This window comes from Numida meleagris, chromosome 1, assembly GCF_002078875.1.
Source record: "Numida meleagris isolate 19003 breed g44 Domestic line chromosome 1, NumMel1.0, whole genome shotgun sequence".
NCBI lineage: Eukaryota > Metazoa > Chordata > Aves > Galliformes > Numididae > Numida > Numida meleagris.
The window spans coordinates 130033777-130048932 of NC_034409.1; the positions used below are offsets into that span (position 1 = coordinate 130033777).

The 15156-nt window shown below is 40.0% G+C and overlaps 1 protein-coding gene across 27 annotated transcripts in view; it reads right to left on the minus strand.

Annotated features, from left to right (window-relative positions):
* The window catches only part of INPP4A (inositol polyphosphate-4-phosphatase type I A), a 119997-nt gene continuing 107626 nt past the window's right edge, over positions 2786–15156 (minus strand). For 12 of the 27 annotated variants that reach the window (XM_021412790.1, XM_021412654.1, XM_021412784.1 and 9 more), the window contains 3 exons: positions 13104–13216; positions 12589–12743; positions 9454–9634 (listed from right to left, as the gene is read on the minus strand). In XM_021412790.1, the coding sequence (XP_021268465.1) occupies positions 9454–9634; positions 12589–12743; positions 13104–13216 (449 nt within the window). Of the gene's footprint in view, positions 5777–8030; positions 9635–12588; positions 12744–13103; positions 13217–15156 lie in introns of those variants that run through there. The other 15 variants (XM_021412708.1, XM_021412699.1, XM_021412718.1 and 12 more) reach the window with 3 other exon arrangements.

A 15156-nucleotide genomic window follows, 5' to 3' on the forward strand; every position in this document is an offset into this window, starting at 1 on the left:
CTAATCCTACTCAAGTTTGTCTGCCCGACCAATCCTTTTTGTGGCTGACGAATCGCCCTCCAGTTCTTTAGGAGCAGGGTGGCATGGAAATTAATGGAGCTTAAGAAAACATCAGCAGAATAAAGCCTTAAGCTTCAGTTGAACTAACCAAAGGTCATGGTGGAATGGAATAGCTTACTGCTCTGCAATACCCTGAGTGGAAGAAAAGCACTCATGGTGCATGGGGTGGTCTCACTGTTAGGCAGAACTTACATTCAGATGTGCATATCTGGGCCCAGATGAGGAGCATTAACACGTGGTTCCAGGCACAGGGAATGAGAATGAGGCCTAGTTTGTGCCAGCAACAGTTCAACCGCACGCAGAAATCCATGTAAAGCTGTTATAACAACGACAAGAACTGAATGGCACTGAAAGCAGCAGGTTGAGCACCAGAGAGTTTTAGGTAATGGGCGGTACTTTACTGTGCTCACTTTGCTGGTTTTTGTTTGTTTGTTTAAAATAGAGACAAGCTGTGAGAAACAGGTTTAGTCAGTGCCGTAATATTAACCCATATGAAAAAAATCCCTGTAATGCTGATTAGATCAGCAAATCGGAAAACATTTTTCCTAATACGATAAATTTGAGTAAAGCAATTCTCTCCGCTCGCTCCTAACACTCAGCCAAACAGCACCCCTGTGTGGCTCAGGAGATCACAGCAGTTCCAGCCGGCCTCAAAAATTAATGATTCTTACTGAAACCTTGAAAAAAAAAAAAAATTAGCCTTACTTTCCCCCACCCCACGGGTGGGAGGGGACAGAGCCTGCCCAGGGATGGGCTCTGCACAGGCTGCCGTGGGAATTCATCCAGGGGCTGACCAATGCTGTCCGGTGCCTGACGGGATGGGAGATTTACTCTATATTCCTCTTCTTGTTTAAGCACTTCCAAGGCTTCCACCCCCTCAGGAACAGCTTTCCGTTCAGTTTGAGCCCTGACTCCCTGCTGAGCAATCCAGCAGCCAAAGGGCAGCATTAGCAGAGCGCCCTGTACCTGGGAGACGCTTGGGTGGCCCAGGGTGTTCACAGTGGCTGACTGAACCAGCCCCACACCGCTCACACGGGACCCCTCAGTCTACACAAGCAGAGGCTCCAGGCTGCCACCACATCCTTTCCTGCACTGGGAGCATAAATGGTGGGATCAGAACAGCATCTGATTTCTCTGTCTTGGCAAACTACCATGAGTTCACAAGTTCCCCCTCCCTACAGTCTTTTCTGCAGCTGGCTGCCTAAACTTACCTGTGAGCTGCGTGTTTAACGAAGTAATTCTTGAGCTGCCTCCAACCGCCACCGTGGCTGCCCAGGCCCAAGCAGGATCCAGGAAATGGGCATTCCTCTGGCCCCAGTGGACACACAAAACCCCACAGGGCTGCTCAGCCCACAGAATGGACACACACCTACCTGTAAGAACCCTGCATCCCGGGGTGTGCTTGGGCTGTGGAGCGATAGGCAAGAGGCATCTTCTTGCATCCGAACCCAAACAGCGAAAAAAAGGCGCCCGGCTAGGTGGGGCAAAAGATGCAGTCAGTCAGCTCCAAGAGAAAGGAAAGGTTCTGAGTGACTGCTGAGCTGACGAACCTGCCTAGAGGACAGAGGCTCTGACAGAGAATGAGCCAGGTGAAGTAGTATTGGCACTGCCATATTTCACTTCAGTAACTCAGTGTATCTGCTGCTGGGAGTAAAATGGCTGACACAGGAAACAAGTTTTATCGCAGCTCCCGCCACGAACCGCATCTGACGGCGTGCTGCAGTCACCTACCTCAGAGACCATTCCCATGCAGATGTTGCACAGTGTCATCTTCATCCAGAAAGCTCACTTTGAGGAAAAGATCTAGAAGTTGCATGAGACTCTTCCGAATACGGACAAGAAATTGGGACAAACCCAAGCTACTCACGTACCCGCAGCCCAAAGGCCATGAAGGTGTGAATATCGTCGTCACAGCGCTTAAAGAAACATCCACTGCCTTACAGATAACGAAGCTGACTGGGAACGTAACTTGGTGCGTTCTAACTGACGCGGTATCGGTGCAGGGGTGCACAACCATATACAAGCACTAAGACCTCAGAGCAAGCACAAGGCAGGTTTAGTTATTTCCGCTGATGACCGCAAGGAAAATAACGATACTTTCTTCAGAACTCAGAGCAGTCTTCTGCTTTTCCAGCAGCTAGCAACTAACCCGGACGGGAGGATGCCGCGTTTCTCCCTCTCACGCAGCTCCTGGGGGGATTTGGGGCTGGTGGCTTCAAATCATCAAACATTACGCCTGTAAGGTTACCGAACGTGATTTAAAACACGTAGCACCTGAATTTTTTGTGCACCGGCTGCTGGGCAGAGAATTACCTCTGAGCACAATATGCAGTCTTGAGGCGGCGTATGGTCATTTGTGTAGTGCATGCACCTGCAGAAAGAGGCCAGACAAATATCCAACACGTATATTAAAGGGATCTTTCTCCCACAAAAAAGAAACCAATTGTTTTTACGTGTATAAATAGCCCTTTCACTTGGGCATCACCTCGCATTTCATGCTCGGCAGCATCTGAAGATGTCACTTTGTAATCACAGTGGTCGCATTAGTGGTCGCACAGCACAGCTGCACATAGGCCGGGTGCTTTGTGGATCAACCTCTCCCAGCAACGTAACTACCAACACTGCTGTAGGCACGAGCTGACTGAAGAGCAGACAAAGCATGCCAAGCTGAGCAACCTGAAAGTGCTGATTAGTTTACTCAAGAAAGCAACAGAAGTCAGCCACCTCTTGGTACTGTCAGTTCTTTATTGGTTTTCATCCTAAAGACTAGCACATGTACAGCATACATGGATTGGATGAACTAGGATATATAAAACAGTAGCCATATGTTTATGATATATTAATACTGCCCAAAAACAAATAAATAAAAATATTTCGATGCACGAAGCTTGGCAAATACAATTGTGTTGGGACAAAACAGTGTCGTATTATACAATCATTTTACATGTATAAATGAAACAAAAGGCAACTGTGCTGTAAATACTTTCACGGAACATACACAGAACATACTCGGCAAGTTGTTTTTTTTTTTTTTTTTTGTCTTTTTACCCTTGTATGTTTTATAATTTAAAAAAGGTACTCAAAAAAAGAACATTAGACAGAACTTCATTTTACAGTAATCCTTAAGTTTGTCTCTCCTGTGCAACAGAAAAGCTTACTTCACCCTTGTGAAGTGTCCTATGTGGATTTCAAGTTTCACAGTTTTTCTTTTTAGATTAACTGCTCAGGATCTCCCTGCTCGTTACGCCCCTTACAACAAGCCGCTGGCGTGCAGGTACTGACACCGCTGCACGTATCACGTGTCAGCCGGACAATCACGTCCTACACGGAAGTACCCTAAAACCAGAATATTTTAAACAAAGTAACGCAATGCTTGAGATTGGTATTCCACCGCTTTAAAAGGGTGAGCAAAAACCACGCGTACAGAAAATTCAGGAACATCTGACTGCATTGGTATACAAAATAAACCAAGGATCACTAAGCTCTCAGAGTAGATCTAAAGACTGTGGGCCACCACCTAAGAGAGCGGCTCTGCTAATTGCAGCGACAGACCTCTTGCTGCTTTCTTCTGGAGCTGAACACTGGAAGAAGACTTCTAGTGTAACGATATAGGACTTAAAATATTAACTCTGTTTGAAATAGACAAAATAAAATTATCAACTCATAAAAACTAAGGGATATCAAGACTATCGTGTATACAAAAATAAATGTAGCATTTAATAACGGACCAGAGACTGAAGGTTGAGCAGAACTAAGAGAATAATGTCTAAAGAAATCTCACTGCAATGGTTTTCACCAAATACTTGTTTACATATTAAAAAAAAAAAAGAACAAAAACCAACAATTTTTAATTGGAGGACAAGGTTTGCAGTTCTCCAAGGGACTGTCCTACTACAGAAGATGAGCTTAGTACTGGGAAAGGAACTACAAACGCATTGAATTTGCACAGCATTTTTTTTTTCCTCCTAGAATGACTGCAATAACGGTGACAACCTGGTTCAGCAGAACTCTCTTCACTGGTTTTGTGACATGCTGCTCAGTGTCAGACTGCAAAAAGCAAAATGCAAAAACTGCTGGACTTAAAACCCCCACACCTACATGGGAGCAGAATGAACATGACTGATAGAGCAGTGACAGCACAGACAAACATCAGTGAGAGGGAGAAAGAAACCAGAAGACAGCCATATACTTACCTGGCTGTTGCTACTCTCACAAGAACAAATGACCAGCTTTTCTATTCTACAGCTCACAGCCCTCGGAAACAAGAGGGGTAGGGCACAGTGGGCTGAATGAAGCTAGTTAGGAATGATTTAATCCTGCTAAGATTTGGAACTTAACGTTTAGCTGCTTTTTAAGAACGTATCCTATCTTCAAAGGCATCCTTTGGGAGATGATTTCCATGGAGATGTACTGAGCCTTTATCAAACGCTATCGAACTGTTTGATTGACTATCAAACCTTAGCCTTAAGCTAGAACACACCTGAGGTTCTCAAGCATTAGCACATGAGTTACGTTCCAGCAAAATGAGACACTGCTACCTTCTCCAGGAATACTTTGAAAATAGTCATACTGCCCATGCATAATTCTGAAAATTTAGTAAGGTAAAATGCAAAACTTAACAAATGTAAAATTTTTGTTAGGGAGTAAGGGGGATGCTGGGTACTTCAGGCATTTTTGAGTTGACAGATACTGATAAAAACCAAACACCAATTAAAAAAATGCAATGCCCTGACATCCTAATGCTTTCAATCCAGAAGCAATATAAAAAGCCATGGATAAAGGAACACATTAATTGATATACGCTACCATGGAACACAGTGAACACGTCATAGTGGGGAAGGGCTGGGAGAACTGTCGCTGTCATTAATTGACTAACATCATTACGTTTTGAAATGCTTTTTAAAATTGGTTAACATTTGCCCAAGTCCTTTTGTGCCAAAAACGATCGTTATTTGTCTTTATTTGGACAGGACTACAAACTAGACCTCATATACCTGGCCTTTTTATTATTCTTTTCGTATTTCAAGATGGCGTCCTATATACAGTGCAACAATTTATACTCCTGGCTGTTATTGTGCTGATTATTTTTAGAAGTTGAACATCTGTTTCTTGATTGCAATAATGCATTCTACTGTTAGGAGACTGCCTACGGTCCAGTCCCTTTTTATTTACAACGGCTGAGTTTTACTCTCAGTTTGAAAAAGTTATGAAAAGCTCAGTCTGAAGTCAACTCAGTACTGAAAGATGTTACGTGAAACAGCTGCCTCAACGCCATTCGCAAAGTCCTTGCCCATCCAGGAGGTACCCAGCTATATGCATGGAAGTAATTATTAAGTAGTACAATATCTGCTCATCTTACATACACTGAAGGCTATTTAAATGGGCAGAGTCATCACACTATTCTCAAGCTAAGGTGTCAGAATAACTGTTACTACAGACTCCGATTCGGTAAGTAACATGCTCCGTATAACCTAGTGAAACGTACAAAAAGGTTATTGGTCTGGTCTGGATGACAAAATCATGTATTAGTCTAGAGTGCAGCCACACGTCTTAATGGAACAGCAATTAAAGGACATAAGATGCTTATGTTTCAACTTTTCCATAAGTTCCTTCTGGAGGCCTGTAATACTTTGGGAAAGCCTTCAGTTGCAGGGAATTAAATGCATACTTGCGACATCCAACATTCTTCATTGTATTTTCTCGCCGACAACCCTCGCTGGGGAAAAAAAACAAGCACAAAAAAATGACAGCAGTAAAACGGAAAAAAAAAAAAAAAGACTTAAACTAAGATGAAATGAACTGGTTATCTTATAGCATTAACAAAAAGTTGGTTATATTTAATGAGCGCTTAATTAATTTGCGACTGCAAATATTAAAAATGATGACTCCTCATACAATGCTAGTAAGAAGCACACAGAATGGACGCATGCTATGTCTGATTGCTAGTTTTGCATTTCTAAAAAGCAGCAGTGCATCTACTGAGAAAGTTCTTTTAGGAAGGTTTCATGTATTTCAGGGTACGCTGTCGTGGCACTCACGTGCCGCTTCATTGCACAAGGGATCCCAAAAGATTGCTTAAAAGCAGTTCTGCTAATTCATTAGTATATTATCTTGAAAAAGAAATACCGTCCACCTCTCAGTAGGAGCTTTATTTTATTGTTCCCCGTATGTCAGTGTTATCAGAATTTACTTCAAGACTAGAGCTGATACAAAAATAATGGCTTTCCAGTTATCTTTGCGTGCATAAATTAACTTGAAAACCAACACACTCTGAAAAACAACCAACCAGGAAATAGCAGCCTTGTATTGGCTGCGTTGACAGCCAACACCCCAATGGAACAAAGCTGTGCAGAATTTGGGAGTCCAACTTCTACCCAATGCTTTGGTGCAACTGCCTCACATTACAAAGAGGTTCTGTGCTACAATAAAAAAATGGTTCCAGTTATAAGGCTTCTTTACGATTGCAAAGCTACTTCAAATCCAAACTAGACATACAAAGAGGAAGCACTGTTATTTTAAATATGTTAGAAATCAATTTAGGCTCACATGAGAACGCGTTCTGATAGAGAACGGAAACCTAAACACTGATTTAATAGTAAAAGTTCATGGCAAAGTGTACAGTACACAATCTTACGGTGGGAACGTCCCGTTATTCCTGTCCTGGAGGTGGCTGCAGCAGGTACCAGATAAACAGAGGCAATCGGACTCACAAGGAGGGTTTGGATTCTGCTCCAGTTTGAAAGCTCTCTGCTGTTGCTGATCTCACTGTTCCTCTAATTTTGGGTAATCACACAGACTGCAGCTCCGCTACTTACGTACCACCTAGTTTAACTTCATAAAGCACTGAACGTTTTCATTGCAGGAAACAGCTCATGTTTGAAGTCTGTCTCTCAGTATATTCTGTGACTACTGTGACACTGTTTCTATGACACTGTTTTGTGTATTACAGATCCCCCAAAGACTGCTGCAAATAGATCCATCAAGGATTAGCAGGAAATACGTTTCACAGTAGTAATAAAAACATCAAATTTGAATTAAAAATATGGGATGCCAACTGAGAATTTTCAATTGGAAGTGAATAATTCTGCTCATTAACTCATTCCACTGCCTATATTACCCAACGTCCCTCTGTGGCACAGGTGGCCCATAGGCATGGTGACAAAGATGTATTCCACCTATTTCCATGTGCCACGGAGCTTCTGGAGGCACACGGGCAGAACGCACTGCATCATTTTAAAACTGAATCCCAGGATGAAAGCACAGAGTGAGCTAAAGGAGAAAAAATGAAAACTTTCCCCTAGCAAAGGGTAAGAAAAACCCATCTCGTTGTCAAAAGGTCTCACTGTAAATTAATTTAAAGGTGGTCTTATTGCACGCCGAATCTTGCCAACAACCGTCACGAGCAAAGCTTCATACTGCATTTATAACAGACATACTAACATCAGGGAGTTCAGTGGAGGTGCCCCTACTAAAGTGAATTTTACATCTTGGTAGACTGAACCCAAGACACTCATCAACAAGGCCACAGTGAACCTAATCATCCTTCACTGTGTAAAAAGGGAATTTTGGTCCTCATAGCGAACAAGTCAATCTTAATCAGAAAGAAGAAATTATTTGTATTGAGATGCAGTGGTACTGGACAGCAGCACAGGATGTGGAAATGTCCAGTACCATATCACGCCATGATTTTAAAAGTCATCAGCAGTAAGGCTTTGCTGAAATTCATTACAAGTCAAAATAAATAGGATAAATGCTTAAATATACACATATGCTTGTCTGTGGGCTTTTTTTTTTTCTTTTAAAAACAAAATTGGAAGAATAGTGAGAAAAATACCAGGTGATAGTGTACTGTACAGCCTTCTTTCACGAAGACACAACTATAACCATGTACTTTATTTAGTTAGAATATTTACCAAATTCAGGATTTTACCCTATTTTTTTTTTAACTACACTTTTTTCTTTTCCTTTCCTTTTTTTTTTTTTTTTTTTTTTTTAAGCGTACCTTTTTCAGGAGCTTTCAAAATACATTAAAATTGATAATATAAGCCATAGCTATCTATGTTTTCTGAGCAAGTTAATAATAGTAGAAATCAGAAATCACAGTACTAGCGGAGTTCTCCTTGGTCATCAAGCCCAACATTCTGTCATCTTAGGCACCAAGCAAACTAAATCCCTTTACGAATTTAGCAAACTATGTTAAATGAGGTTAGTTTTTTAATGAACTATTGCTATTGACAAGCTCTTCCAGACCACTACATCAACAGAATCCACCATTTTGACCAGGCCTATCCCAGTTTGATGTTAGATACAAATGGTGTCCGAATTTCTTCCACAATCATTCTGTGTGACTAAACTAGGTAAATTCCTTTAGTATCACCATTTAAATGAATGTTCTTACCATCACTCATTTACCTCCAAGTCACTGTCTATCATCATCACAATTTATTAAAGCTGTCCAACACTTCAAAATGGAAATAACAGTAATATTTAGTCTAGCGTCATTAACACAAAGCCTAATGGAAAACCTCAAGCCCACCTAAATAACTGAGCTAATTAATACCTTCCTTTCCTTGCCTGAAATATTGTAGACTAACTTCAATATGATGATAATGACCCTGTTTCAGAATAAGTTATAGAACAAAGCACCTGAAACAGACAGTGGATCATTAGCAGGCTCTGCCAATTACATACTCTCCCTAACCACAAGTCATTATCTCTTTGTCTTTAATATATTACAAAATGCAGATCTACAAATATAATGAAATAATCCTGCATGCAGCACACTGCAAGTTGTTTTTTTTAGTGGGTACACTAGTCTACTGGAACATACGTAACCATGAGAAAGGAACAAGACTATGGTTCTACAAACTGTTTAATAATAATTTGGATAATATGCTTTGAAATAAAGGTACAAATTTGTTTCTTTCTTTAAATAAATTTCTTATAATTTCTTATAAACCCCACCCTATTTTTTATTTTTCTCTTCATAGCTTGTAAAAATGAAAGGCAAGATTAGCATACACCCTGAATATACAAAAGATACAAATTCTTTTCAGAGTTCCTTTCTCTGGAATACATGAAACAAGTAACACAAAACTATATTTGGTAAGAGATCTTCAGGCCGGCTAAAGTAACGAGGTAACAGGCCAAATGTCAGACTATGTTACAAGCACTGAAAGCAGAACAGTAATTTAAAGTTTCAATACAATTCTTCTTGATAAAATAATTTGATGTATATTTACAGTTTAGTACAATAGAAACGTAAAATTGTAAGGCATAATAATAGTTCTTGGCAGACAATGTTATGACACATTCTTTTGTCCAGCAGGTACCAAGTGGCAATACACATTCAAGCAATTTTTTTTTGTTTTTGTTTTTATTTTAACCTTATCTTCACTTGCAACGTAATCTGGCCACCAGGTACGCTATGCTCAGAAACAGCCACACAATCAGTAAATTGGGGCTGAGAGCTAGTAAAGGAATAGAGTAGAGAAGGCTGGGATCTAGTCTGAAATCTCGGATGGGCACCAAGCCACTCAAGTTCTTCTGGGTGACTACCTCCCGTGTTCCAATGCTGTGAAAAGGAAGAAGGTTGGGAGGAGGGAAAATAAAATAGAAAAGAAGATGGACATGCAAATGAATGCGTAAAAAGAGATGGAACGCAAGGTGGTCAAGAAGATGAAAAAAAACACGGAAGAAGCCACAACAAAACCAGAATATGAAGTAAAGAAAAACGGGGAAAACATCTCAAAAATATGTATCAGCACAATTACAGATAAAAGGAGAGGGAAAGAGAATAAAAGAGAAAAATAAGAAAGAAGTACTGTAGTCTACTGAAAATAAACACATGTAGGTTGAACATTAATGGTTTTCCATGTTCATTCTTTCAGATTACCAAGCGATATCCCATGCAGCTCTGCCATGCTTCTGCATGCTGCAAAAAAGTGGAGCTCTGAAAAGCAAGCTGAACATGAATAACCATTGTAGTATTTGACCCTTTCAAACATCTTTCCACATGAGCTGCATGAAATACTTTAACCTCTTAACTACGTGCTCAATATATAAACTAAAAAAAAAACAACCCAAACAACCCAAACCACCCACTTGTTTTTCTGCTTCAAAATGAATTCAAGCGTGTATCGATACACTTTTCAAAATGCATGTTTCTGAAGTGCCTCAATGTACACATGTGAACAGAAGATGCTGCATAGCCCATCTCTCTATGCCCCTAATGCCTACATTGCTTTGAGCACAGGCCTATTGTGGAATTCATTTCTTCATGTCCAATTCTGTTTTTAGATTACAGAATCAGTCCTCAGAGTTCCCACGGTGCCACGGAAAACTTTATGCACCTGATGCATCGACAGTATGTTTAAAAGAATAATAAGAAAGCAGTGCTATGGATATTCCCCAAGGTTCAGCAATGGTTCTGTACCTTTGCCCAACTGAAAATATGTTTTATCAAAAGTAAAACACAACTCCTGTGCAATCTCTTGAAACGTTTGTATTCAAGATTGAACCAAGCCTTACTTTTTTAGTACAACTAAATACTTCAAATAAGGTCCAGGTTAAAAGAAAAAAAGATGGTTTTTTCAACGCTCCAGAAGTAATCTGCAACTCTTTCATCTCCTACATATGGCGTCTAGGTCAGGTCATCCTGTCCAGGTCAAAATGGCTTTGGGTGGAGTTGGGCTTGTATATATTGAGCCAAGAGTTGGACTCAGTGATCCTTGTCGGTTCCTTCCAACTTTCAATATTCTATGATATTTGTTCCATAAATCTATCTCTCTATTTAAGCTTTTTTATTTCTGTGCCATTGTTCTCAAACAGAGTTGGAGATTATATTTAAACAAACAAACAACCCTAAAAACCAATGAGATGAGAGGAAGGAAGAAATATGGGCTTGATGAAAACCCATCTCGTCTTAGTATTCCATCAGGATTAGTCAGCATTTGTTCTGCACAATCCCTCTTAGTCAACAATTAAACAAAAGAAGAGCAAGCCACAACTTTCACTTGTTAGAGCAAACTCCTGATGTTGCTGGAACATGCTAGCTAAAGGTTTTGATTAAACTGGCCCACTTTCAAGACCCAATGTAGGTCAACATAAAGCAATGTTTTTCCCATGTCAGTGCTTTATCTGATACGGTATTAAATTAAACTGATGGTATAGAGGCCCAAAGCAATGTTGTTATTAATCTCTGTCTCTACTGTGACCCTGACTGCATTAAAAATATTAACTTGTTAATTAACGTAAAGAAAACAGCAAGATCCCTAGTATAATACTTCTTCATTTTTTATTCTTAATAAATAAATGACTTTGTTAAAACTACGCAACCAAGCTTTTTTCTTTCAGATGTCTACATCAACAGGATGCACAGTTTAAATAATAAGGTATTTGAGAGTCACTTAGCTCTGTTTTTAAGTCAATGACTTCTCCCTCACAAACTATTTTGAGCTGTCTTTACTTCAAATGTCAAGTTTTAACATCTCCGGATGCACAGTTTTCATATACTGCATAAATTTTGTAGCAGTCCAGCAAAAAGTGAAAATAAAAAGACATCCAGTTAGACATCGAAGTGAAAAACAAGTTTTTAGTGTAAGAGGCTGTGAGTGCTATTATATGAGACATTTTCCTTCTAAGTACCCAAAGAGTAAGAAAGGGTCAAACAGCAAAAACATACAGAAAGGATAAGAGAATTGAACACTCTAGAGAATTTGGTGAGAAGACACACAGTACAGTACATTCAGTAAGAGTGAATGTTGAAAAACAGGACTGAACAGCATTGTTGAACTACATTGATAAAGACTAAAGCTAGATTTCTTATCCTTTCTTTTGGTATGTGAGTTACGGAGTTTTCCAGCAGTGCTTGAAACAAGGCATTGAACAACAGTAAACAGATTGTTTTAGTACAGTATTGAATTCTGCAAACATCTCTGCTGCTTCAGAATACAGAACATCATTATATCGCTATGACAACAGCACACTGACACGCTGTGATGAAATTTGATTGCTGCACTGTGAAACACTCATACTGACGTTTTGCCCGGTGAGCAAAGTGTTTCACTGCTGAAGAATACACGTGTCAAACCAGTGCAAACTGCAGGAGTCTGTTTCAAAGAACAATACACATCTCTGAGAAATCAGAGATGGCTGATGCCTGATCTAGAATGAAGAAACCCAGTGCTACGACAGCAGCAACCTCATCATCAAACAACTTTCAAAGAAGCACCAGTTTCCTGTTCTGTAAGCTCAGCATTAATTGAAAACTTGTTTTCATTTGCTTCTCTGAAAACTTCCAATTCACTACTGAAAACTAAAACTCACCTGATGCAAACCCGCTAAGGACCAGCTTCACCAATGAAAATTCCTCATACGTGCAAGCAAGGGATGAATCCTAGCAACCAGTTTTGCAGTATTTTGGCTTTCTTTTACTGTTTGTTTCTTTCAATAGAAACAGAGACCACTGCTCCTCTGCAGTTTGCATGGTTCCTTATTTAGGACTACATGACACAGTAAAACTCTTACCTCCTCATACACTCCAGAGCCTGGGTGAAGACCTGTGGAGCCATTCCATGTTCGTGCTGTAGGATCAAACACTGCTCTAGGGTGACCGACATAGCAGTCCTATCCTTGGCACTTTTACAGCTTGTAAACCGAACACCGTTTAGTCTGCGGCATATCTAGAAATGGGATATACAATCGATCATTCTTTCCTCACACAAACTTCTCCCAGAGAACACATGCGTTTCTCCTCTTTAGAAAGATATAAATCTTCCGAGGACTCTGATGTCACAAAAATTGCCATCTGTGGTACAGCAGTATTTTGTTACTTGAGTTGTAGGGAAAATACTGTTGTGCAAAAAAATCCTTTTCTTTACTTTCCTGTGGCTGAATACCAGAGGAGGTTCAACCTGACAGCGTTTCCAAGCTAACAGACGCAAATGAAGAAATCTGAATATATCAGTAATAAAAAAGGGGAAAATATGCACGTATACAGAAAATCAACGGAACTGTACAGAAATGCTCGAATTACTAAATACCTCAGCAGCTTGCCAAAGGATATCAACATTCTTATTTTTCCTCGCATGTACATTTTGTCCCAGAAACCTTAACAGTTCAGGCAGGCACGTCTGACTACGAGATCGAGGTAGACCTACAATGCAAAAAAAAAAAACCAAGTCCTCTTTTTTTTTTAGCTGTACTCAACACTTTCACAAAGATCAGTTGCATGAAAAGTGTTCCTATATGCCCACTGGAAATACAGTCACGTTTTCTTGAAACTATCAAAGCTCACAACTAACTCAATTCTCAATTACACAATACCATCAAAAAACAAATTCAAGTTCAGTAAAACTCTACAGGAAATATATGTTCATGTCATTTAAAATTTCAGGGGTTCAGAATGTGATATAACAATGCAGTAATGGAAGGAGCAAAGGGAATAAGATTGGTGTAGGATCTTGTTTTGTGTCTCCCAGATGTACTTGCTTTGACGTGCTGCCGAGAGCTGTACAGAAACGTGTAAGTGCCCCCCTCAGAGGCGACAGGACATCACGTATGTCTCCACAGAAATTCTTTAGATACCATTTTATATTCTGCTCACATCTGCAATTTTGAATTTGCGGTCTGGGCAATGTTCAGCTACAAGAAACGCACCCTGATGTCTGTAAACAAAAAGAGGGTGAAGGCCACCACCCCAGGTATGTCTAGAGACAAGGAGATCAAAGGGAACAACTAAACAGTAACTGACTTCTTGGAAATTCTGCGGTGCTCAGAATTCATGGCACACATTTTCAGAAGAAAAAAAAAACGTCAGTGGATCAGGGAACATTTTTCCTTACATATTGATCAGGAAGGGAACACCTTCTGCAAGCTGCCAGCAGATACGTCACTATGCCTCCTGTCCCCTATAAGGATCTGTTTGGATGTTTTTTTCCTGTTGCCTATATTACACAGGCTACACTACTGCTGGTCATAATACCACCTGTTTTACAGCCAAAGAAAATGTTATTCTCTCTTGACAAGGGCTCATGACAAAGTATTTTGCACTTTGTACATCCTAAACATCACCACAGAGGAGGCACAAAATGTACTCTCAGACAAGCTTGGACAAGCACAGTCCCAGGTTTGTCCACGTTTCAGCTTTTCACAGAGCATCTCTAACACGTCTGCTGGGACACCTTCAATATTTTTTTTCGCACTTCTACTCAAAACTTTTTCTTAATGTTTATAACCACAAAATGTTTGTCCAAGCTGGACTGCAAAACCAGGTACAGTATGTCTGCATTTACTCAGAAAAAACAGCGAAGCAGAATAAAATTTTGGCAGAGGGCAGATTTTCCCTCTCAGAGGCATTTGTCTCTTGTGGCAGGGTTACAACAGGTAGCTGGAGTGAGGGAGAAAAAGCAGATAGACACGAAACCATTTTGCTTTGTTTTGCTGTTAAGGTGCATGTTAATGCCACCTGTCCAACACTGAACACTAGTTTTATTCAGAACCTCAAGTTACTTAAGGAAAACTCATTATGAGAAGTGAGTGGCGGTAGCAAATGAGAAGCTTGAAGTTATGAAACCAGTGCTCTTTAAAAATAAGGGAAAGTAAGTATAGTGACAAAACAGAGTTCAAAAAACAAGAAAAAGGAACAAACGACAGGATAGCAAACATACTGTAGGATTTTAAAACAGTTTACAGAAAAAAGCAAAAGTTAACAGATGACTGCATCGACATCTGAGGTTTGGGAATGAGGGAAGAGACTAAAATAAAGGTATGAGATAAGGAAGACTATGGACAGAAAGGAACAGGGAAAAAAGTAGAACAAAAATCAACATAAACTGATGAACTTCTGAAGTTTACAACACAGTCTGATATTAGACTACCATATAATAAAATACAGCTTAAAATTCTGCAACTAAAACTTTGGAGAAACTATTATGCTCAATTGTGAGTGACTGGAAAGAGGGAGCTCTCAGCTTCATCAAAACTAGTGGAGGGCACCTGAAAGAGCCATAATCTACTTTAGCAAATAGCATTCTAAGCATCCCACTGCATGTTGTTGCATCTCTATTTCTGCAACAAAAGTGCAATTTTGGGAAC